Here is a 24129-nt window from a genome sequence, read left to right as displayed (position 1 = left end):
TGCGTGACACTGAGAACCCATGAATCACCGCCATCAGCTCCCTCAAGACCTGACGTATCCTCAGAGAAAATGTTGCAGTCTCTCTGAGGTTAAGAAGGCTGTTAGAGTCGGGATGCCTTTACCTGACGGAACTGGGCCTTTCCCACAATTTGAATACTGAATCGTGATTGCATGAAATTAGAAGAACATTGGTTATGAAGAAGGAGCGAGTCCAATTATGACTGTCAACTGATGTGAAAGGGAGTCTTGATCACGTAAAACATAATTCGAAAATATATAAATGCTATATAAAGTAGGATGGGTATTTTGATCTTCCACGGAGCTGAAGGGGACTAGGAATAACCTTTTAAAATTATAAAGATCAATATCGCAAGTCAGGTAGCGGTCGGACAGTACCATGGCTGAGATGTGTCGCTGCGATCGTTGCTGCAAGCGTGACGTCATATTCTGGATAGCTTAGGAGACCGTGGCACCTCCTCCTCACCAGTTGATTTCAGTATGTAATACGAAAATGTATTATTGGTCATTTTATATGCACTCTAAGCCGTTAACATAAAAAACTATAACATAACGCAAAATTATCCTTAAAAGAAAATAATTATACCATCAAGAAGAAGTGTTGTAAAGCCTAACAGCCACAGTGTCACGAGTTACACCATAACTTTAGTCCTCGCCAGTTACCTATTATAATATTGCAGGGCAGACGACATACCGGTGGTGGGAGAGGTGGTGGCGAGACAGCAGGTCGTACAGTGAGGTGGATACTCATATTGGTTGTGTTTATAAACGATCCTGACCAGACTCATACTTGGCGACATCGCATGTGGTGGGACGAGGTAGAGACTCACACTTTGCCCCGTATTTGCAGTACAAAGGAGTCTGATCACACTCACACTTAAGGTCGTATTTACAAAGAAACCTAACCAACGTACGGGATTAAAAACGTGAAATATATTGTTTTGTCGAATTTCCGCTTTAATAATCAGTCTAGTTTGGCTGAGAAGTATCTGGTAACTGTATGAGTGAGAGTAAAACATATACACAACAGTCTTAAACAACTTAAATTTAACCCCGTTCAAGCCGGCTGAAGCCCTTTTAAGCTTTTTCTTGTTAGTACCAGTCGAAGCTACTCGAGTTTTAGAAGGCCTCTCATAGTGAATGGGTTTGTTAACGCCATGTTCCAAGAATCTACAATAAGCTAAATAAAACCGTCAGAAAATGGCCTGAGTGAAATGAAAATGACGTCCGCGGGCTGAAAAGGATGAAAAAATTTACTAACTCCATCCCCAGCTCCTCCTCGTCACCTCCTCCTCTTCCTCCGTCTAATATCGATTTGATCCTGGCTGTCGAGTAGGGTCAATACAGTGCGGGGAGCGATGGCACTCCCCCCCCCCCGTCGTACTGTGCCTATCCATGAGCTCAATAAAATCGTCTGACTTTAGATGGAAAAATATACAAAGTTCGCCCGTCATAGCAAAGTGGTTTACCTGAATCCACACCAACCACTCCACACTCACCCACATCCTTAGCTCAGAGCTCCCATCTACTCCTACCCAACAACACCTAAACTCTCTCACTCCACACACACACACACACACACACACACACACACACACACACACACGCTCTCTCTCTCTCTCTCTCTCTCTTTCTCCCCGACCACCTATCCCACGCGAGACACTAGGCGGTGGGAGAGATGGCGAGACAGCACACGCAAGCGGTGGAACGAGACTCACTCCACCACCTCCTCACCATCTACTATCGATCTGATCCCCGGGGCTGACTCTATACTGTGCGGGGGCGACGACATTTCCTCCTCCCGCCGAGTTGCAACGCCACTTTCTCAGCGATATATTTCCAGCATAATACTTTAAGTCGCTAATAATAGGGACAGTTTTAGCATAAGTCGCAAGGCCTCTTTCTCCTCGATTTATTCTTCCGCGTAGCATTTTACGAATAAACTCACTAATAATTATCTGGACAGCTCTTGCACGAGTCACAATGCCCCTTTATTAGCGATTTATTCTTCCACAAAAAATTTAAGTGGCTACTAATCAGGACAACTCAAATATTATTACTCCAGCTAACGCCAGATGGTTTCATTCCGCTGAAAATTGACGGATTCGCGTTGGTTTTGTATTCCATCTAACACCAGTCGTTGTTCTTCAGCTATGGAGTCAAAACAATCTGAATGTTAGCACGCCATAACTCTACCATCTTTTAACACTGCTCAAAGGCCTCGTGCCATGCAGGGGAATTACATCAGATGCCCATAACTGTTCCTTAAATGACCGTCAAAAGGGTGGGTTTGCACAGTTATGTTCATCCATCCATCATGCAATCTTTTTCAATCCCATCAAGAGCGTAGGGGCTCGGAGCTAGGCCACTCAGTACCGACATTTAAGACGAGGGTGATTAGTCTAATTCTTCTCTCACTGGTATTATGTGAGCAATAATCCCCGACAACCACTTGGATTTAAACCTTTACGGGCTCCATCCGACTGGAGCACCTTAACCCACAAGATCACCAGGCGAAATTTAATTGGATATATGGTCACCTCCCATGGTAGTGAATAATTTCCTGGATTACAAGAAACGACATCGCTTGTCACCAAGAATAGTCACATTAAGGCTGCATTACATCGAGTGAGTGGAAGGTACGCACACCAGAAAACCACCTAGTTATAACCTGTAGTATACGTTGATATACTGCTGTGTGCCGCCTGAAGGGTAGGTGAGCACGGCAGGGTAGGGAAGCAACATCACGCAACACCAGCACTTGACGGTCATCGGGGGTGAAGGAGGGGACGGAGGGAGAGCACGGTGAGGGGAGGACATTAGCGAACGGAAAATGAATATCAGATGACTTCGAGGGATTAGGATTGGGCTTACTTTTATCGACTCTAGTTCCCTCTTATTAGAGTGAAACATGCGTTGTATGAGGATCTAACCAACTGATTTTTGTTGAATTATCCTTTCTGCCCATTGCAACTTAACCTATTCATTGTGTTCACATCTCTTTGGTATTATTATTATTATTATTATTATTATTATTATTATTATTATTAGTAGTAGTAGTAGTAGTAGTAGTAGTAGCAGTAGTAGTAGCAATAATATTGGTAATAGTAGGAGTAGTAGTAGAAGGAGTGGTAGTAGTAATGGTAATAGTAGTAGCGGTAGCAGTAATAGCACCACAATTTCTGACAACGCTGAATGATTAACTTCGGCTTATACCAGGCCTCAGTAACGACTATAACCCCTCAGTCTGAAAAGTCTCTCCAAAATAAAATAAAATAACTTCATGACAGTAAGACCAAAGACGGAAGATGGCAGAGTACCGAATGAAATAGAAGCAAGTGACGAATTATGCAGAGGATTCGCGTCCTTGTACCCAAAAGATCAATAACACAAGTAGCGGAACCTCACTTAAGAAAGAGTGAATGTGACCGGTGCTGAGAGAGAGAGAGAGAGAGAGAGAGAGAGAGAGAGAGAGAGAGAGAGAGAGAGAGAGAGAGAGAGAGAGAGAGAGAGAGAGAGAGAGAGAGAGAGAGAGAGAGAGAGAGAGAGAGAGAGAGAGAGAGAGAATACAGTATTATGCTTGTACTTGTGCGTATATGTTTGTGCTTGTGTGTTGGTGTTTGAATGTGTGCCGTTTTCATGTGTGTGTGTGCGTGTTCGTATGTGTATGTGTGTGTGTGTGTGTGTGTGTGTGTGTGTGTGTGTGTGTGTTTACACATGTGTGTGGGTGTGTGTGGGCGCGCACGTTTTAGGCACTGTGACACCCCCGCACAATTGCTATGCCATTAATATATATTCCTTGAACGCTGAACAGCTCCAAGCTTTTATACTTTTCCTACACTGATTCCACCACTGCGCCATCGTCTCATGTTGATAGGTGTCTATATATCTAGAACAGAACCTCATCTGAATAGGGTCGGTTAGATGAGAGGCTGGAAATTATTTATTGCATATTCCAAATTGTACTAGCTTAGATCCAGAATGTTATGGTAAACTGGATCTGTAGGTAAACGAGAACTGTGCATATTATTGGGCAGAAGACTAATTAGGTCAGATTACTCGTGCATTAGTTCCTTCTAGTATCCCACGATAGAAAAGTCGGATCTAAATTATATCATAGTAAGGGGAAAATGTCAGACGCCAGATTCAGTGTATTTAATTATAGACTTCAGGTATACTGTAAGTAAAAGCAAAAAAAATAATATATCTTTCCTGCCCCTTACGTGTAGCATAAAACAGGCGCTTCTTTTTTTTTTTTTTTGTATTTTGCGTTCACAGATATAATATGACTAATTAATAGGTTGTTAGAATAAACGGAGTATGGACGCTTCAATATTGAGTCAGTCATAATTATCAGACATATTATACTTGCTGTCATATGTCACTCAGGTGGTGGCAAGGGAGACTGGGGGCAAGGGTGGAAGAGAAGAGAAGAGAATGGAAGAGAGAGAGAGAGATAGATAGATAGATAGATAGATAGATAGAGAGAGAGAGAGAGAGAGAACACACACACACACATACACACACATACACACACACACACACACACACACACATACACCTATCATAGGTTGATGGTATAGCCATAAATGATAACAAAACACTTGCACATTACTCCATCGCAATGACAGGTCTCCCATAAGCTGATGAGAATCATGCGGACATAACAAAAATAGCCTGAGGAAATATGTTATCCTACTGAAGGCGTTAATGGAAACTGTTGCTTATTCGTTCGCTGCGAAAGTAAGACTGTAGGAACAAATGAACTTGAGAAAAAAAAAGAAAAGAAAAGAGGAAAAGTGCAATTGTCCTACGGGTCCATACAAAGCAGGTACCAATATGAATAAAGGACGAGCATAAGACAACGATAACGAAGGAGATGGTACCTTGCCCATAAAATTTCTAAGCCGAAACTACCAGGAAATAATAATAATGAAAAAAAATGCTGTATGGAAAGCCCGGCATGGAAAGTTTAAAGGACGAAAAGAAAATTTATTCTGCATACTGGTGCCTGGAATAAGGGATGACCGGAAGGTCTTTCCTTTTATGTAAAAGAAAATCCTCACTGAAACAAAAAGCAAGTATATAAAGGTTAAATTAGCCTGAATGAAATACCAAAGTGAATCCATAGCAAAGCAAGACGTAGAGTTATTATCGCATTATCATTTGACTGCTAGATTTTTCTCTGAAGCCGTGTTTAGTAACCCTGACTGAATGCCTAAAAGTTAGCTATAGATTTGCTCTCTCTCTACCGTTAGTAAAATAATATCTCCTTGCGTTTGCCTCATTGTAACTAAGTCCAAAGCAGTTAAAGAGGTAATCCAATTTTTTGTATAGTCTGACTACTGACATTTCCCTGATGCTGAGAATAATCGCCTTGAGTTAGTCTTAAGAAAAAAAAGGAATTTTGCTTAACACATTCTCAAGGCTGGGAATTCTCTCAGGCTGAGCAAAATCATCTACTGTTAAGCTGAATCTAATGCTGAATAATATTTCTTTGGGATAACATGCATAATATGCCTGAGTTTGCCTATAGCAGTATTTTTCTTAGGTGAACAAATATTTCAGGCAGCTAACAATTATTTGTTGTACATTAGCCCATTGAGCAAAATGGAGGGGTGGCGGGAGGAGTTTCTGGACCCCCTCTCCGCCCCTCTCCCAAAAAAAAGACATACCTGTGGTGGTTCTAAATCGCTGAAAATTAGTCAGAATCAGGTTATGCCACTTACCTGGTTGAAGCAAGTCAGATGAGATGTGTGTGCCTGTGTGTGTCTGGCTGTGGCACCTCGCTCGCCCCCTTCACCTCTGTGTCCTCGCCTCTTCCCTGCCACACCACACCAGTCACAGTCCAAGTGCCATGTTCATGTCTCTCACAGAACTAGGTGTTCAGTGGTCCACGAGCTCACAGAATTCCGGGTATAGTTGTCCCAGAGCTCAGAGAATAGGCGATTCTGTAGTCCATGAGCTCACGGATTTGGCAGTTCAGTAGTCCACGAGCTCAAAGAATTAAAGATACAATGGGCCAGCAGTTCAAAGAATTGATGGTACAGCGGTCCACAAGCTCAAAGAATTTAGGATACGGTAGCCCAAGAGTCCACAGAATTGACGGTACATTGGTACACGAGCTCAAAGATTTTATCTTACTGTAGTCCACGAGCCCACAGATTTGACGGTACCATGGTCCACTAGAGTTAAGAGAATTGGCGGTTCAATGGGTCAACGAGCTCACAGAATACGCGGTACAGTGGTCCACAGGCTTAGAGAATTAGCTGTACAATGGTCCACGAGCACCTATTATTGTCGATTTGTAATACTTAGAGGGATAAATGTGGGGGTGGTGTGCAATACTTGTAGCTGGTAATACTCACAGCTATTATTTTCAAATATAGATCGAAAGGGGTTGGGGGCGAGCAAAAAAATTCTTACAAAATTACGTTTAAGAAGGCGATATTGTCTTTTTTTTGGTACAGCTTGTCTTATGTCTGGTGTGTAAGTGTTTGTGTTTGCTAAGAGAATATTATTAACAATGACTCGACAGACAAAGTTAGTAACAACAACGACTATCACATGTGGAAGATGAGAACTATAATGTCAAAAAATGTACACTATTTTACAAAGAGGGATTGTTATGGATGAAGAGAGAGGGAGGAGGTGGCTTAGATCAACAACCCATCTAACTATACAAATAGTCCTTTTTTTTTTTTCTCATGTTTTTCGTCCGTTTCGACTCTAATTTTCCCTCATTTACTCACACTATGATATGAAAATGCAAAATAGAACTTTTTTATAAATGCATAGATACAGGATTATATTACTCGGAGGAAAATTAGAGATAAAAAATGGAATATATTGAGTTCTTTGTTTTTTCCAGGTCCACTAGGAGGGTGGGTGGGATGCCGTGCAGTTTGGGCTCTCCGGTGGACTCTGTGGGAGGGAGAGAAAACGGGGAAAAATTGGCATGATAGGTAAAAAAACAGGAAAAAAATTGTATGACGGGAATATAGGGGAAAAACTGTATGGCCTAAGAAAAGAGGGAAGAAGGTAGCACATGAGAAAAGCCGGAAAAAAAAAATACGACAAAAATACAAGGAAAAAAACGAGAAAAACGATAAAAAACTGACATGGCAAGAAAACCAAGGAATTGTTGGGATGACAGAAAGTAACAAATGAAAATGACAGAAAAGAAGGAGTATCGAGTGATGTAAGAGTAACAGAAAAACTTGAAGGACGTGAGAAATGTAAGAAAATACAAGGATCGGAAAAATAGGGGGGAGGGAGAATTAAGAATGTCATGAGAAATGCAGGGAAAAACTGGCATGATGTTAAATTAGAAATAAAAAGAAGAATGGCGGCATGACGATATTATTCTGAAAAAAGGCTAGACAAGAAAAAAAAAAAAAAGCATGACAGAGAAACATGAAAAAATGAAATGAAATAAAAAAACATCAGGAAAATTGCAATGAAATAAAAAAAAAATGCATAAATTACATTAGCCAATTTAACACCCGGCATGGGAAAAAAGAACGAATTGATCCTCAAAAATATGTATTATATTTTTTTTTAATCTGTAAGGGATTTAGGTGAGGATTAAAACAGGTTATAAGTTAAAATGGAAAACTATATGGTAAATTTATTCTGGGGAGACTCTAATTATGGTGTGTGTGTGTGTGTGTGTGTGTGTGTGTGTGTGTGTGTGTGTGTGTGTGTGTGTGTGTGTGTGTGTGGTTACCAAAAAAATCAGTTTACGGAGCAGTTAAATTACTTGATTCTCTCTCGTTTGCATATAAAAAGTTACGCAGGTTATGGTGTGTGTGTGTGTGTGTGTGTGTGTGTGTGTGTGTGTGTGTGTGTGTGTGTGTGTGTGTGTGTGTGTGTGTCAATGACTGAAGGGACGTGTGAATGAGCGGATAACGAACGAATAGGTGAAGTGAGTGAATGACCGGTGGATGAATAGATGAGTGGCAGTGTGGGTGGGTTGGTGGGATGTGTGAATGAGTGAATTTTTAGATTTGCTCTGTTCTATCTTTCTCTCTCTTCCTCATACTCCATCTCCTTTCTTATCAGTTTTTACCATATTCATTATCTGCATTTTCCTCGGTTCATCTTCATATGAGTTATTCCTTCCGTAAATTTCATACTCTTTTTCACCCCAGCATCATCAATTTTTTTCTTACTTTCACCCTCGTCCGAATAATTCCTATCATAATTTTTTTTTACTCCATTTCTGTCCTTAGCAGTTCTTCTTTCTCTCCCTAAACTTTATTGTTTACTTGTCTATCTTTGCCACTTCTTCCTATCCTTCTGTTCCTTATATTAATTTTCTTTTTATTACTGTCTCTGGTCTATTCCCTCTAAATCCTTATATACATCCCACAGAATTTTATTTTCTATTTTTCCTCTTTTTCCCTCCTTATCCCTGGTTCGCCTCTCTAGTCTTGTTTTCTCACACTTCTTCCCTCCTTTCTCTGTGCCATCTCTTCTCCCTCTTCCAGTTTCCTCCCCTATCCTTTCTTTTCACTCTGGTTTTCATCGTCAGAGTCCATCTTCTTCTCCCTCCTGCCTTAGTTTTCACTCTTGTAATTAGTATTCATAATCATTCGCTTCTCATCCTTTTTATTTCACCTCCTCCACCTGCTGTCTTTCCACTGCCTTCTCTTTTTATCTCCGCCACACTTACGATTCTTTATCATACCCTCCCTGCTCCAGTCTCCTCTTTCTCCTGTGACTTGTCCATAAAGTAGCTCTTATCTTTTATCTCCCTTATCTTACTCTTTCTATCCTTTCCTCCACTCCGCCTCTTGCTTGACCACAGCCCTAATCTTTTCCTCCTGTCACCTTTATCGCACTCTTTCTCCTCCATTTTCCCCTGCTCTTTCTTGCTGCTCGTTCGCGGCTCTTTCTCCCGTTCCCTCTTTTCTCCTCTCTCGTCTTTTCTCCTGTCTCCCCCCTTTCTCCAGTTCCCTCTTTTACTCCTGCCTTCTCTTTTTCTCTTCTCCTCCCTTCTTCTTCTTTCCTCTTTTTCTCCTGTCTCCTACCTCACTGCAATTAACAGCTCCGTTTTCTGGTTTGTTGACCGTGTACACCTCCTCGTCTCTCGCACATACACGCAAGCGTAATTGCCCGCACACACACACACACACACACACACACACACACACACACACACACACAAACAACCAAAACATACCGTACACCCAACAAAAACAAATACTAAAACACAAAATAAAGTCTCGTTTCCCCGGTGCTTGAGGGATATAATTATAATGGACCACTTCCTTCAGGCACTGATGGATTAGTTTTGTTGGTGACTCAGGCTATATAGTATACTGTTTTACTTCATTAATGTAATTTCGATTGCTAAGAAAATACCAAGAAAACTATTTGCATCTATATCACAGGGTGGTTCATTCAACAAAGCGCTTTTTCAAACCTTAAAGAATGTTAACTGCAGCTGCGACGCAGTTTTGTTTTAGAGGGATTTTAAGTACCTGGATTTATTAGATATGGCTGTTCACTCTGGCTCATCCGTGCGAACATATTTACATCTATGCACATGAATTTACAGAATCACACAAGCATTCAAAATTATTCACAAGCACTCATTGCAAGTGGCTATCAACTCGCATACAAACATCCACTTTCATAGACATATCCCTTTCACTACGAAGCCTTCCATAAGCTGAATGAAATAACACGGCGGTGGAAATAAGTGGAGAAAAAAAAGAAAGAAAATTATCGCATTGTATATACGCAGATATAATTACAGGATTGTATTTTTGCTGGATTAGGAGGCTGTTTGGAATTTCTTTTTCTTTTTCTTTTTACTAGTTTATTTCTGTGTGTGGCATGTTATCATTCTCTTTGATTTCACTCAGCCGATCTGTGCTAATATCAGAATTATACAGATAACACACAGGGATATTATTATTTTTTTACAAGTCGATTTTATTCAGGCCAATGGAGACTTTCCTAACTCAAGGGGTCCTATATAACATTCATACACACTTCAAAATGAATATTCGCCGAGGTGAAGATAATTGCTTCGATATCACAGGAAGGAAGTAGAGAAGAGTTTTGATCGTGCTGAAGGATTAATCGCTGAAGAAAGAGTGTAAACCAGCCTCTTAAACTGACGGGATTACGGCCCAATACTACTTCCGTGGACGACGTTATAAATGGCTTTCTGCTTGCCTATGCATAACCTGAAGCACCAAAATACACGCACATCCACTCATTTGAAAGCGATTACCTGGATTTTGAGTGACTGTCATTTACACACACACACACACACACACACACACACACACACACACACACACACACACACACACACACACACACACACACACACACACACACACACACACATGGGAGCGCGCGCGAGCGCTGTCTCTATCAATCTGTTTATCCATCTATCTATATTTCTCTCTATCTATCTCTGCTTGTGTCTGTGTATGTTTATCTCTATCTGTATACCCATATCTATTTATCTGTCTGTCTCAGTTTATCTGTCTTTTAGCCTATCGATCGAACTTTATCTTTATCTCTAAACACACACCAAACAGTATAGACATAAGGCTAACTCTTGGCTATCCACTTTACCACTCTATCATTCATCACTTGACAGTCTTTCATCTCATACTCTAACTGGCTTCTGCACCATAGAATAACTCAATAGATCCATTAAAAGACTGTAACATAAAACCCCAGGCAGGCAGTGAAGTTGAACGATGGTGGATGTACACTAGTTACATGGAGGTACTGTAGGCTAGTAGTAAAGGCTACAGTTCACATATTAAGTACAGTTCATTTGTAACAGCATGAATTAGGCAGAGAATTAATAGTCGTTGTTGTATAGGCCATATTTATCGTGGATCTCGATGATTTTCTGCCACCTCTTCCCTACCTATTTATTTCTGCATATGACTCCTTCATAATCTTTCATTTATCTCTGAACTTAGTATCGATAACAAGAAATATATAAATATCAGAGATTATTACGGTGTCATATGCAAAACAACACATTAAGAAGAGGCGCTAAAAATCCTCCTAAAGCCATTCTAGTATGGATTTCTTCGACTCTAAATATTGAACTATCTAGATACGAACGTGCGAAACCATACTGACTAAGAGCTAATTCTAAGTGACTTCTAAAGTTATATATGCACGTCTAAACTAATGCTTCAAAAATAGTGTAAACCATGGAGAAAGGCTATGGTGGTGCTGGGGATCTTTTTAACCAAGCTGAGAGACGGGTGCTGCATGGAAATTAAGGATTTGGAGTTAGTGTGGATTTGGGATTGACGGCCGTATGCTTAAAACTGAAACCACGAATAGGAAGATAACTGCTGATCCCACACCGATCCTTTCGGAACGTAAAGACCCGAGGCTAGGCTACAGTAGTCCAAAACATTTATGGATAGGAGACCAACCTGCAGTCCTGGTTCTAAGTGGCTTTTTTGTTTTCTTAATACATATATATTAAAGACGTTCTCTGTGTAAAAATATGACTAATGCGGTATTGTTTTATTCAGCTGAGGGGAGACGCCTTGAGGTACAGGGGTCAGAAACAATTGCCATTAATCTTCAGGCTAAGGAAGTATTCCATATTATATATTCCATATTATATTAGCGCCAGACGATTTTATTTTCCCTCGGGACAGACGCTTCGAGGTGAAAATGTTATATCTGATCAGCCAGCACCCCCAAACTAAAGTGGGCAATTAGCAGAGATAAAGGCCAGATGCATTTAACCTTCGTCACGTGCTTCATAAATAATTACATAAACTGGGGCATGCCCTCCCACTTCGCAATTAAATTTTTAAGCATACGGTCGTTCATTTAAAAGGCTGGGAAGGAAACTGGAATCGATATATCCAATTTCAAACAAGGGAGAGGGATGTGAAAAGTTAGTAAGAAAGAGAAGAATATACATGTAGTTGAATCAGAGGCGTGCACAATGACAGACTTTTTTTTATAATGAGAATCAAGCTTCATAAAACGGCTAGATTATCAAATAAAACACTAGGAATAGCTAATAGTAAAATTAGTGGACTCGACGTAAAACAAGGGAAGCAATCACATTCAGTTTCATGTGTAATTTTCAAGTGGAAAGCAATTATTATGCAAGTAAAAACTTATATGGCCAATACCATACAGAAACTGGATAGATGAACTGATATAGTTCCTTCAGAACGATGCTATCTTTTTCATATTATTTTCACCACCACCAAATGATTTATTCCCCTCCAGCTAAGGAGAGACTTTTCGGGGTTCAGTTAAGCCTTGACTAACCCCTTGGCTACTAGGGGACTCTTCCCAAGCTGAGCAGTATCGTCTGGAGGTAGCAAGAGTAATGGAAAGAAGGCATCATCGCACTGGATTGGTCAGTGTTCATAATAATGACCTCTACATAAAACTGGAGAAGCCATCGCATTCACTTGTAAGTGTATTGCTCGTATGAACGTGGAAAGTAAGAAGATATTTAAGCGAGGAAGTAGACATTTATAGGATTAACTGGATGACATGAAGAGACTGGGTAGATGTGCAGGTATAAGGGTATAAGGGATGGGGTGGGGAGGGATGGGGGGTCAGGCGGACACCAGAGAGTAACCTTGGCTGGTGGTAGTGAGGGGCGCCGATGGCTTAGGTCTTTTTTGTAGCACCCTTATACCGGCTCTGTGGAGAGACAACACCAACCTGCTGTACACTACACACCTGAACACACAACCTTATGTACACAACACGCAAACTTGCTGTACAATATATACAACCCGTACACTACATACCTACAAATACATCAACTTTCTGCGCTCTACACGTCGACCTGCTGTACACAGTACCCCTTCATACACAATCATGCTGTATGTGACACACCATCCTACTGTACATTGCATACCAATTTGCTGTGCACTACACGCCATTCTGCAATACACTACACAACAGCTTACTGAACGGTGCACACTATCCTATTGTACACTACATACCTGCACACACCAAACAGCTGTACTCAGCACACCAACTTACATACTACATACCGCTCACGGCATTTTGTTGTACACTACACACCAACCTGCTGTGTACGACACACCAGCATGGTGTACACTACACACCACCTGCTGTATACTACACACCAGCATGGTGTACATTACACACCACCTGCTGTATACTACACACCAGCACGGTGTACACTACACACCACCTGCTGTATACTACACACCAGCATGGTGTATATTACACAACGCCTCCTGTATACTACACACCAGCATGATGTACATTACACAACGCCTGCTGTACACTGCACCCTGTTCGCTCAGCTATTATCACACCATCTGTCTTGATAGTCCTACACGCACCATTCTAGATTACTACCGATTTAATACACGCATACACACGACTCTTACATAATCTACAGCACCGGTACTCACACTGAAGCTACACAAGTAAGTCCTGCACACACACACACACACACACACACACACACACACACACACACACACACACACACACACACACACACACACACACACACACACACACACACACACACACACACACAAGCCCTGTCACATATCCTACGTGTGGGATTAGCAATGACAAGTTAATGGGAGAATATGATGAATGAAACCAGTTCAGTGCACAACCAAGATACAGTAGTTTGTTTTCTGTGTTTTTGGCTGGAATATGAATTCATCTTAGTTTATTTATTTATTGTCACTGATCCTGTGTTGTGTGTTATAATTAGAATATACTGTCATTTAGAGCTGCCTTCTCGGGGCTTTAGAAAGATTACCATAGTAGGTTTGTTGTCACCTGACGGAACTATCCACAACATGAAAATTAAGTAATGGTTGAAAAAAATCGATGAGTCTGAGTTACGGGGTAGGCATGTCTCCCTGGTTACTGACCAAATTAACCCGCCAGTTAGATTACATTTACCCGTCAAGGGACCTGGAAAGGGGGCTCATCGTCAGGTTAAAACAAACGCTCTATAGCATTTGTTTATTAGTGATTATATTGAATATTATACCTTAACCACTTCATTAAGATCACTTATTCTTCACCTTTACCAAACTACCACCAGACGATCTTATTCAGCTTAGGGGGGACTTGTAGTAGTGGAAGGATTAATGAACCATGTCTAACCACTCCAAAGTAAACAGTCTCTCCTAAGCTAAATATGCTCGCCGGGTGTTTTTTTTTTTTTTTTTATAAAAGTATATACTTGTATTGAGTCATGGTATAGGAAGAGTGATTGTGTAAGAGGAATATTTATAATGATGACAGGAAAGTTCTGCGATGAGATATAGTAGAATGAGTTGATTACCTATTGCTCTGTCCTCTGATCTGATGAAACAGTTTTCGTTATCTTTCAATCTCCTAACTTATCAGACTTAAGGAATTAGATGGGCCATTCATTAACCCCTTCAGCTACAGCACGTCTTTCAAAGGGTGAATAAAAAACTCGTCTGTTGGTTGCCAATGTAAAATTTAAGAAAAAAAAAAGTCATGAGAATAAACTGATCAATCAGTTTCACATATATGCATCCGAGGAGTCCCATCGATAAATTCCTAAAATAAGTGAACGTATGAAGTCGGTACTGGGATTTTCCAGTCATGACGTTAATCATCTATCATTAAGTCATCACCTCGACAGGCCTTTCCTAAGATGAATGAAATCGTTTGGTGTTTGCAAGAATGTTATACAAAAGGCGTCACTGTAGTGTAGAGTTAATGATAATTGCCTCGCCCGGGACGAAGTCCGGCGAGGTATTGTGTTTGGTCGAGTTTCTTTGTTTCCTAACAACATTACGGGAAAACAGCTGAATGAATTTACAGGAAACTTTCTGGATATGTGGGCACTGGTCCCAAAACGAAGTGACAAAATTTTGGAGGTAAGCGAGTGACCATGAAACGTTAGAATCAAGGTCTCGGATTTTCAGAGGGCCATGACTTGAAACTGGTTTAAGATAGAGATACTTACTATTATCAGCATAGAGGAACTCCGATATGGGCTTTCATTTTGCACGAAGACCTTTGACCTTGATTAACCTTGAAAAGTCAAACTCATGGTCACGGATATTCAGGGGGCTATAACTTGAAACTGGTTTCAGTTACTGTAGATATTTACTGTTATCAACATATTGGAAGTCTCTCATATGGGCTTTTATTTGATACCATGATCTTTGATCTTAAGTGGCCTTGAAATGTCAAACTGAAGGTCACGAATATTCAGGGGGCTATAACTCGAAACTGGTTGAAGACCTCTAGAGATATTTACTGTTATCAAGACATAAAAGTCCCATAAGGGCTTTCATTTGGCACCATGACCTTTTCCTTTGAGTGACCCTGAAAGGTCAAACGCAAGATCATGGATTTTCGGAGGGCTATAACTTGAAAACGTTTGAAAATAAAGAGATCACCAACATACAGGAAGTCCTATATGGCATTTCTTTTCGTATCATGAACTTTGACCTTCAAAGGTCAAACACATTGTTATGGATTTCTATAGCGTTGTAAGCTGAGAACGGTTGAATCTCATATGGGCTTTTAAACTGGTACAATGACCTTTGAAATAACTGTTGTCGGGCGAGGTCTGTTGTGTCTGGCACCATTTATTGTTTGTATGTTTGTAGTCCCTTCATTAAATATGATCCTTCCCAAGATAAGCAATATTAACTGGCGGAAGAAGAAAAAAATCGCCATCTTAGTAATGTAGTTAATGACGATTGTATCTACCATTTCATTACGAGATGTCCTTCCTAAAAAGAAAAAAAGTTACATATAGCGGCTCATCATGCTGAAGACCTTATGAAAAATAGAATCTGGCGGTAGTAAAATATAAACGAAAATAACCCATCATAGTTGAGAACCTATGAGAGTGAAAAAAAAAAAAAACTGAAGAAAGAAAATACTGAAGAGGGTATAAAAATTGTCAGCAAAAAAAAAAAAAAAAAAAAAAAAAAAAAAATTATATATATATATATATATATACTATATATATATATATATATATATAAATGAAGAAGACTCGTTGGACTGTAGAATACAAAAACAATTCTCGTGGAAGAAAAATGTAAGTTGAAGAGACTCATAGTTCTTAAGGGCGTATGAAAAAACAAATAAACAGATAAATATTGTGTCTGGAGGACGAAAAACTATACTAAAAATAACTCATCGTGCTGAATGAATTGATATGACTTGATATCGAACTTTTTCACTGCAGGTCACAGAGTAAGCCAGTACGTATTCAGGGTACCGACAATCATCTATCAGGCACCAAGCTTAAAGTTTAGAGTCGAAACTAAATTACATAAAGTTTCAGTGAATCATATGTTCACAAAGTTGCAGTGTGTCATATTAACAATGTTTCAGTGAGTCATATTTTTACAGGTTTCAGTGAGTCATTTATTTACAAGTTTCAGTAAGTCATATATTTACAAAGTTTAATAATGGGTCAAAATATATTTACAAGTTTCAGCGAGTCGTATATTTACAAAGTTTCAATGAGTCCTATATTTACAAAGTTTCAGTGAGCCATATATTTACAAGTTTCAGTGTGTCATATATATACAAGTTTCAGCGAGTCATATATTTATAAAGTTTCAATGAGTCACATGTTTACAAGTTTCAGTGAGTCATATATTTACAAGTTTTCAGTAAGTCGTTTTTCAAAGTTTCAGTGATTCCTATTGTGTATTGTGTAACTCCTTCGATGTGATGGCGATTTTTCTATTCTATTCTTGCCACCTTCAGACGATTTTATGCAGTGCTGGGAAGACCTCTCATGATGAAGGGATTAATAGGGTTAGTTTCGAGTTTCTAATATGCGAGGTGTGCCTGCTTGTCTGTCAGTCTGTTTATCTGTCTATCTGTTTTTGTCTATCTGTCTGCTTGTCTGTCTGTCTGTCTGTCTGTCTCTCACTCTCTCTTTCATTAGAATCGTCTAGAGATGGCCAGCATAAGAAACAGACCTCGCACAGAAGGGGCTAACCTCTTCCGTTCCAGGACGTCTTTCATTTTTGGCTTATTCTTGCCACCGTTCGAAGATTTTATTATCCCCGTGGAAAGCCTCACATACTGAAAGGAGTAATGACGGCTGTGTGTAACCCCTTCAGTTGGAAAATTTTACCCTAAGCTGAAGAAACACGATTGGCGTAAGCAAAAGTTAAATACTGAAATCGTCATCGTACTCTGGGTCTCATTCTACGTGGCTTTATGAGACTTCGTGACACCTCTTCTTTCGCGATTTATTCCGCACAGTACATCTCTACATCCACTTGTGTGCTACTGATACAATTTACGTCGACACCAAAGCGATACAAGTGCCATGCAAGAGAATATTAAGATGTTACACGTAAAAAAAAAAAAAAAAAAAATAGGAATAGGTGCCACGAAGCCTCTGATGTCACTAAGAATGCTGACCTGGATCTCGACGTTTAGGGATTACTGAAGGGTACATTAAAACCCATCTAGTTGAACAATCTCTCCTAAGCTGAATAAAATCGTCTGAAGTCAGCGGCAATAAGGTAATAAAGTCACTATCTAATCTCGTGCTGAAGGGAGTAAAGAATTTTGCACCCAACCCGTCCATTTGAAAGGCCTCCCCTAAGCTGGATAAAACTGTCAGGAATTAGCAAGAATATGACAAAGAAATAATCGCATTCAGTATACAGTATTACCTTTTTGATACTGTATGTATATTGTTATTCCATTCTGCTATTTGGTCACCGTTGACGAGCGCCCTAGTGGTGAAGGGGTTAACGAAGGCTGAATGCTATCTCTCTTATTGCAAAGGCTCTCCAGAACTAAGTGATATAGTCTGGAGTTAGTAAGAAGTAAGGACCGTGCCAAGTAGGAAACACAATAGCAGACGGAATGGGAGTGAGGGCTGAGTGGAGGAAGTGTAGAGCTGGGACAGGTTACACATCATGGCGGCGTGGAGTGAGAGTGAGTGAAGATGAAAGATGAGTGAAGGTGAGTGGACGAGGAAGGTGGGTGGAAAAGAGGGGTGTAGAACAATTAAGGGATATGCTTCATGGCGGTGAGGGGTGAGAGTGAGTGAAGATGAAAGGAAAAGGTGAGTGAAAGTGACTGGATGGAGAAGGGAATATGCACTATGACGGTCTGGGATGAGAGTGAGTAGTAAGGATGGAAGAAAAGGAGTGAAAGTGAGTGGACGGGGAATTTGAGTGGAAAAAAGATGTTTAGAACTAGTAGGGGATATACAGCAAGCCGATGATCAGTGGGAGCGAGCAAGGATGGAAGGGGAAAGTGACAGCTAAGTAGAAGGGGAATTTAGATTGAAGAGGGAGGGTTAGAAATGGCAGCGGATATACTTCATAGCGGTGTGGTGTGAGAGTGGGCAAGGATGGAAGTGGAAAGTGAGGGCTAAGTGGGAGGGGGGGAGGGGAAAGGTGAATCGAAGGGGAAGGTTTAGGAATTGCATAAGATAAGCTTTTTATGATGAATGAGTGGAGTGAAAGAGTAAGCCAGGAGTATGGTTTGGGAGAGTGAGTTAGGAGGACAGACGCCCACCTGGTCCTGAGACACCACGGAGCTTCTGTTGCTCCTCATTCCAAGATCCATCCCAAACGGGTTGAGCTGCCGCGCCCCAGAATGACCGCGACCCAGATCCTGTTGTTGTTGCTGCTGCTGATGTCTGCTGCTGCTGTAGTAGTCCACCTCTCGCGGGGAGCCGCCTCCCTCCGCGGACGAGTCACTGTGTAAATGTTATTGTCAGCTTCGTTTCGTACATTTAATAGTTTGTAAGTTCATATTACGGTAGCCTCCTTGTGCACAGGATCGTATTCTAAATGGCTTTGGAAATTTCGGAACGTCTCATCCTTTGCAGTTTATTCTGCATATAACACCTTAGTATCTTCTTGCATGTTATTGCCGCAAACTATGTTAATATTAAATCTATATACATGGCATGAGAGAAAATATTAGAGTGTGATATGCAAATTAAATCACTAAAGAAACACAAAGCTTCGTATGCTCTCTAGAATACGGCCCTAAGGGTATGTAAATAGTACAAAGTAATACAAAACTTTAGTCTCTAATTATATAACACTGTGACAAATATATGTGCCGATGCATGTCACTAAATGAAGAACTAAACTCTCTCTACATTAACTCTAACTGCCATCTCCATTTTTTACGTTGAGCTCTGGTATGAAATAGTAAATGTCATGCTGCTCTTGAGCTACGGGAAGTACCTTGCAAAATTACAAAAACTTCCTCTAACCTAAGATGAATAAACTAAATTTAAACACGAAATCAGTCCCCCCAATAGGATGACGTATTTTTTTCTCTATATTTTTGTAGGTGTCGTTGTTCTTCAGTCGATGGGAGTATATGGTTACATCCTTCTGTTTGGGTTGATGGAGATTGTTTATAACCCTTTTAGCACGAGAAGTCCATCCTCAAGTGAAATAAATTCGCCTGGTGGTTGCAAGAATAAACTGCAAAAGAAGACATCATCGCATTCAAGGAGGTAACGAAGTACTGAGAGGATCGTTGCTAATCGTCATGCAGTGATTACATATTTTGTAAAACATATACTCCGTTTGGCGTTGAGATGTTTGTAATTATTCAACATTTATCCAGATATACGTTCGATCAAGAATATTTTTTCTCTTTGGAATGAAATCGGTAACTTTATTCTGTAAAACTGGTGTAAAGTTATTCAGTATTTTTTAACTTAGATGGATAATGATACCTTCAGAACGTGCAAATTCTTCATGTTTAAAAATGTGACGATGGATGACGAGTTACCTCAGTATGGAGGTTCTGTCAGGGCAGGTCAGCAGGTTGGAGGAATCTCGTCTGGTGGTGAAGGGTCCTATGTCGCCCAGTGAGATGCCACTCAGCTTCCTGGCGACAGCGATAGGCACATCAGGCTCGGCAGCAGCGGGGTCGTCTATGGGATGGGAGCCGCAGAAAGAGGTCTCTAGCAGCATGCAAGAGGGAGATGGTGACCGCCTGCCTACTGACCCAGCGTCTGATCCGAGTGATGACAAGCGACTCCTGCGGCCTGGCTGTGGCGGTAAAAGGAAGTCGGCCCAGTTGTCGGGAATGGGTGACCTACGCTCCATCATGGTTGGTTCTGATGAAAGGGATGACAGTCGATTGATGCAGTCGTTCACTGGAGCCAGTAGCCTCTCCAAATCAGAGTTTTCATAATCATCACTTTCCTTTTTCTTTATTTCCTCCAGCCTCTCCCTCACCGTAAGGTCCTCGCTGGATGAAGGGCTTGTTGGCTTGTCACTGTCTGAGGATTTGTCAGAGCTGTCGGCTTTATCTGGAGTGGACGCTTCTGACAATGCCTGATCAGAGTCTTGATCCTGTTGATCAAGAGGCTGAGGGAGAGGTGGTGGTAATCTTCGTGTGACAGAATCTTCTTGCCTAGCTGTGTCCTGTTCATCTTGAATCTGTTGTTGTTTGCTTTGCACATCCGTTTGGTCCTGCATGTCCCGCTGTCGGTGTTGTGCTGGGTGACGTGGGGGAACTGTTTTGATTTGACGAACTGGCTTTAGCACAATGTCAGGCATCTCATCAAAGTTGATCCATCCTTTCACTGGCTCAGGCGTGGTGGTGGTCGTGGATGCTGCAGACCCAGTGGCAGAGGTAGAGGCAGGTGTTGCCACAGGTGACCGTGATGGTGACCGTACCTTAGGTGGTAAAGGAGGCGGTTGCTCCTCCTCTGACTGCTTCGAACTTTTCTCCTTGAACTGTCTCCGAAGTGTCCTTGGACTCCTTAATCCTTCCTGACAGAAATCTTCCCAGGTCATAGAACTCTGACGTTTAGGACTTCGAGTTGGTAGCACCTTAACTGGTCCACTTTGTGGAATGTTTATCATCATCTTGTCAGTGTCTCCCTCAGGAGTACTTGCTGCACTTTGGAATTCTTCCAGACGGCCCGGGTGAAGTGGTGTGGTACTGCGGGGACGGTCAATGGACTGCATGGTGGTGAGCTTAGTGCTTCTGTCTCTAACAGGTACCATAGGAGCAGCACGGGGCCTCTCCATAGGCAATGTCGTTGGAACATACGGCAACTCTCCATCTTCTAGGGAATCCTGTGACACCAACCCCTTGTTTTCCACATCGGGAGACTCCATGTCAGGTTGATCACCTTGCTGTTGCTGTGCTTTCTTTTTCAGATAATCTATCTCTGATTCACGTTCTGACTCAGACCGTGAATCGGCATCTGCTGCATGGTCCAAAGCTGCTTCCACTGTAAGTTCAGCTTCACTTGTGCGATCTTTCTGTTTAGGAGGCAGAGAAGGCTTAGTTTCACTAGGTTCCACAGCTTTTTTGTCTATTACTGTACCTGGAACAGCTTCAACTTGATTTACTTTGGGAGACACTTCAGCAGGAACTCTTGGAATGGGTGGTTCACGGGGTTTATCAAACACTTCATCTTCAAGTACATCCCTCTTTCCGTTTTTCCTACTGTCGTCAATGATAGCCTTATTAGGGGTGGGCTTAGGCTCCCCAGAGGTCATTATGGATGAAAGCTCGTTATAAGAACTGTCCCTCGAGCTAGCTATCGTCTCAGTACGCGGTACCTCTGGTTCTGTGGGGAGTGGAGCACCTCGCAGTGGCTCCTTAATTGCCCGATTCACTTCACTTTCTTGCCTTATTAAACCAAAAGATGAGGACTGATACTTGCCATCGTCATTGAAGGTAAACTCCACATTGGTGATGGCTTCACTCAACTTACTGTCTGTGGATTGGGTCCGAGTCTCAGTCGCAGCTTTAGCTTTCTCACCTTCAGCTTTCTTCTTTCCTTTTGGCCTAAAAATGGAGAGAACACTCCTCCTGTCATGTGTGTCGTCTTCCAGATCACGTTCTCTACTCTTACTACGACTACGAGAGCGACTCCTTGATCGAAATTCTCTTTTTGCCGACTTAATGAACTGACTAAAGGGACTTTTGCGCCCACTAGAGCCAGGCGAATCTGGCGTCACAGGACTCAAGGCAGTGCTGTCGGACTTGCGGAACAAGTTGGTGAACGAACTCTTCCGAGAGACGGATGGTGAGGACGACCCACTCTCAGCCTCGTCCCTGGTCCTGCGCCGGCGTGATGCCCCAGGCGAGACAGAGGAAGTTGTGGAAGTGCGGACATTAACACTCTCAGTTGTGGCACCGGATGTCACGGAGGGTGATGGTGATGACTTAGGAAGGTCCTTCAGGTCTGGAACCTGAGGAACAGGAACTTTCTTAGGCATCCTTGGCGACCGAGGTGATGACTGGGAGGAGAGTGGTTGTCGTTGCTGTTGCTGATCTTGAACCTGTTGGAGCCCATCTGGCCTCCTGTGTTCTGGTGGAGACTTGGGAGGCTGCGTTGATTGTTGCTCATGGGGAAGTTTGGATGTGGCAGTGGTGGTGATATGTTGGGTCCGCAAAGGCTCGGTCACTCTGGCATTAGCTTCAGTCTTCTGCATCTTGGCCGGCTTGGCGGTCGCGGCTGCAGCTCTAGTTTGGGCGGCTGGAACTTCCACTGTGGTGACGGCAGCCGCCACAGCCGCCACCACCTCCTCCTGTTTGACTTTTGGGAAATTGGAGGGCGACGACCTGAATATATCCGGCGGTCGTGCCTCCATGGGGGACTTGACCCGTTCTATGGATTCAATGGTAAAGTCCATTATTTTGGTGGTGCTAACAGGCGGGTCATCTAGGTCTATACTTGGCTGCTGGATTGGTCTGCTACCACAGAAGGATGTTTCCAGCAGCATCTTGTGAGGCGAGGGTGAACGCCGAGCAGAACCTATGCTACCCAAGGATGAAAGTCTGCTGGAGTGCCCGCTGGTGACAGGCAGGAGGCCATCGCTGATAACCGAAGAGGAAGAACCTTTGCGATTGAGTTCAGCAATTCTCAGGGCCTCCTCACGTCGTTCCAACTCTGCCAGCTTAGTTGCTCTCTCTCTCCTACGACGCTTCTGCTCCTCTTCATCTGCATCCAACTCTTCAGTACTTGAGTGTAGGTCTGCGGCCATATTCTCACAGAAATCCGACTTCCTGTAATCTGAAAACAACTCTTTTTCAGGCGTTGAATCCTTTGAATCCGTCTCGTGAGGAGAAGACGACGACGCTGCAGAGACACGTATCCTGGGTGAAGCAGGGACGCTGAGGGCTGCCGAGGCCACAGGCGTGATGGGCGTGGTGGCACCGGACGTTTCCTCGCCGATCTGCGGAAGCTGGGTGCGATCCTCAGGGCTGGAATCCGATGTGGTTTTGTCCATACTGAGGTCCTCGAAGGATGCGAGGGGCGCCGGGCCCATCCTGCGCTGCCGGGACGGGAAGCTGGACAGCCTCTTCCGCCCCGCGTCTGACACGCTCCGCTGTCCGGCATCTGCAGTGTCTGGCGCGGGGCGGCTGCGGCTGGCAGTGGAGCAGCTGCGGGGGGCTGTAGTGGAGGCAGTGGTTGTGATGGTGGCCATGGTGGAGGTGTGGTGGGGTGGGCGTCATGTGCAGGGTGATGTGGAGGGAAGGGGTGCCATGTGCAGGTGTGGCGTCACGTCTAGGCAGCGGGCGGGCCGTCCCTCTGGCTTACTCTCTCAGCTCCACCGCGGCCCGCTGTCACCCACCTGCCGGCAAGAAGGCATCTTAGTCACACGAATATCAGAATCTATAACTTACAAATACACACTTTTGAACATATGTACACTTTCACAAGTGTGGTACAGAGTGTAGGGTATGGCAACAATCATGAATTTCTTTGTCACTTCGTAATAAGATGAATGCCCTGAAACAATGTCTTAATAGTGTTCAGCCTACAGGGTTACTAAAGCTTTCCCTGCGTATGTGCAGCATATGATAGGTCAAGTCTCTGTGCCAGGAAGTTCTAAACATAATTATACATCAGAATCTGCAATTACACTAACAGGACATCTTAGTCATTCGTACAGTATAACCCATAAGTGCACAAATAAAGTATCTTAGTTACGCGTATAGCAGTGTTTATAATTTCATTAGTAGCCTATAGGACATCTCAGAACTATTTTAACAAAAGTGAGAACGCAAAGATATGAAAAATATTACGATATATATATAAGGATGTGAAAATGACAACATGCCTGAGTTTTCTGTACCGATGAAGACTAC

The 24129-nt window shown here is 42.3% G+C and overlaps 1 protein-coding gene across 1 annotated transcript in view; it reads right to left on the bottom strand.

Moving 5' to 3' along the window:
* The window catches only part of LOC145398989 (uncharacterized), a 25018-nt gene extending 1553 nt beyond the window's left edge, over positions 1–23465 (bottom strand). Inside the window, exons 1-3 of the mRNA XM_080271718.1 lie at positions 19798–23465; positions 18556–18739; positions 1–83 (exon numbers count right to left, since the gene is read on the bottom strand). The exon at positions 1–83 is cut by the window's left edge and continues 38 nt beyond it. Of these exons, the coding sequence (XP_080127844.1) occupies positions 1–83; positions 18556–18739; positions 19798–23465 (3935 nt within the window). The remainder of the gene's footprint in view (positions 84–18555; positions 18740–19797) is intronic.
* Between the last annotated feature and the right edge of the window lie 664 nt (positions 23466–24129).

This window comes from Coenobita brevimanus, chromosome 47, assembly GCF_032717465.1.
Source record: "Coenobita brevimanus isolate Jiangsu-jjx chromosome 47, ASM3271746v2, whole genome shotgun sequence".
Lineage (NCBI taxonomy): Eukaryota > Metazoa > Arthropoda > Malacostraca > Decapoda > Coenobitidae > Coenobita > Coenobita brevimanus.
The sequence above is the reverse complement of the archived record's forward strand: the minus strand, read 5'-3'. Positions and strand labels throughout refer to the sequence as shown.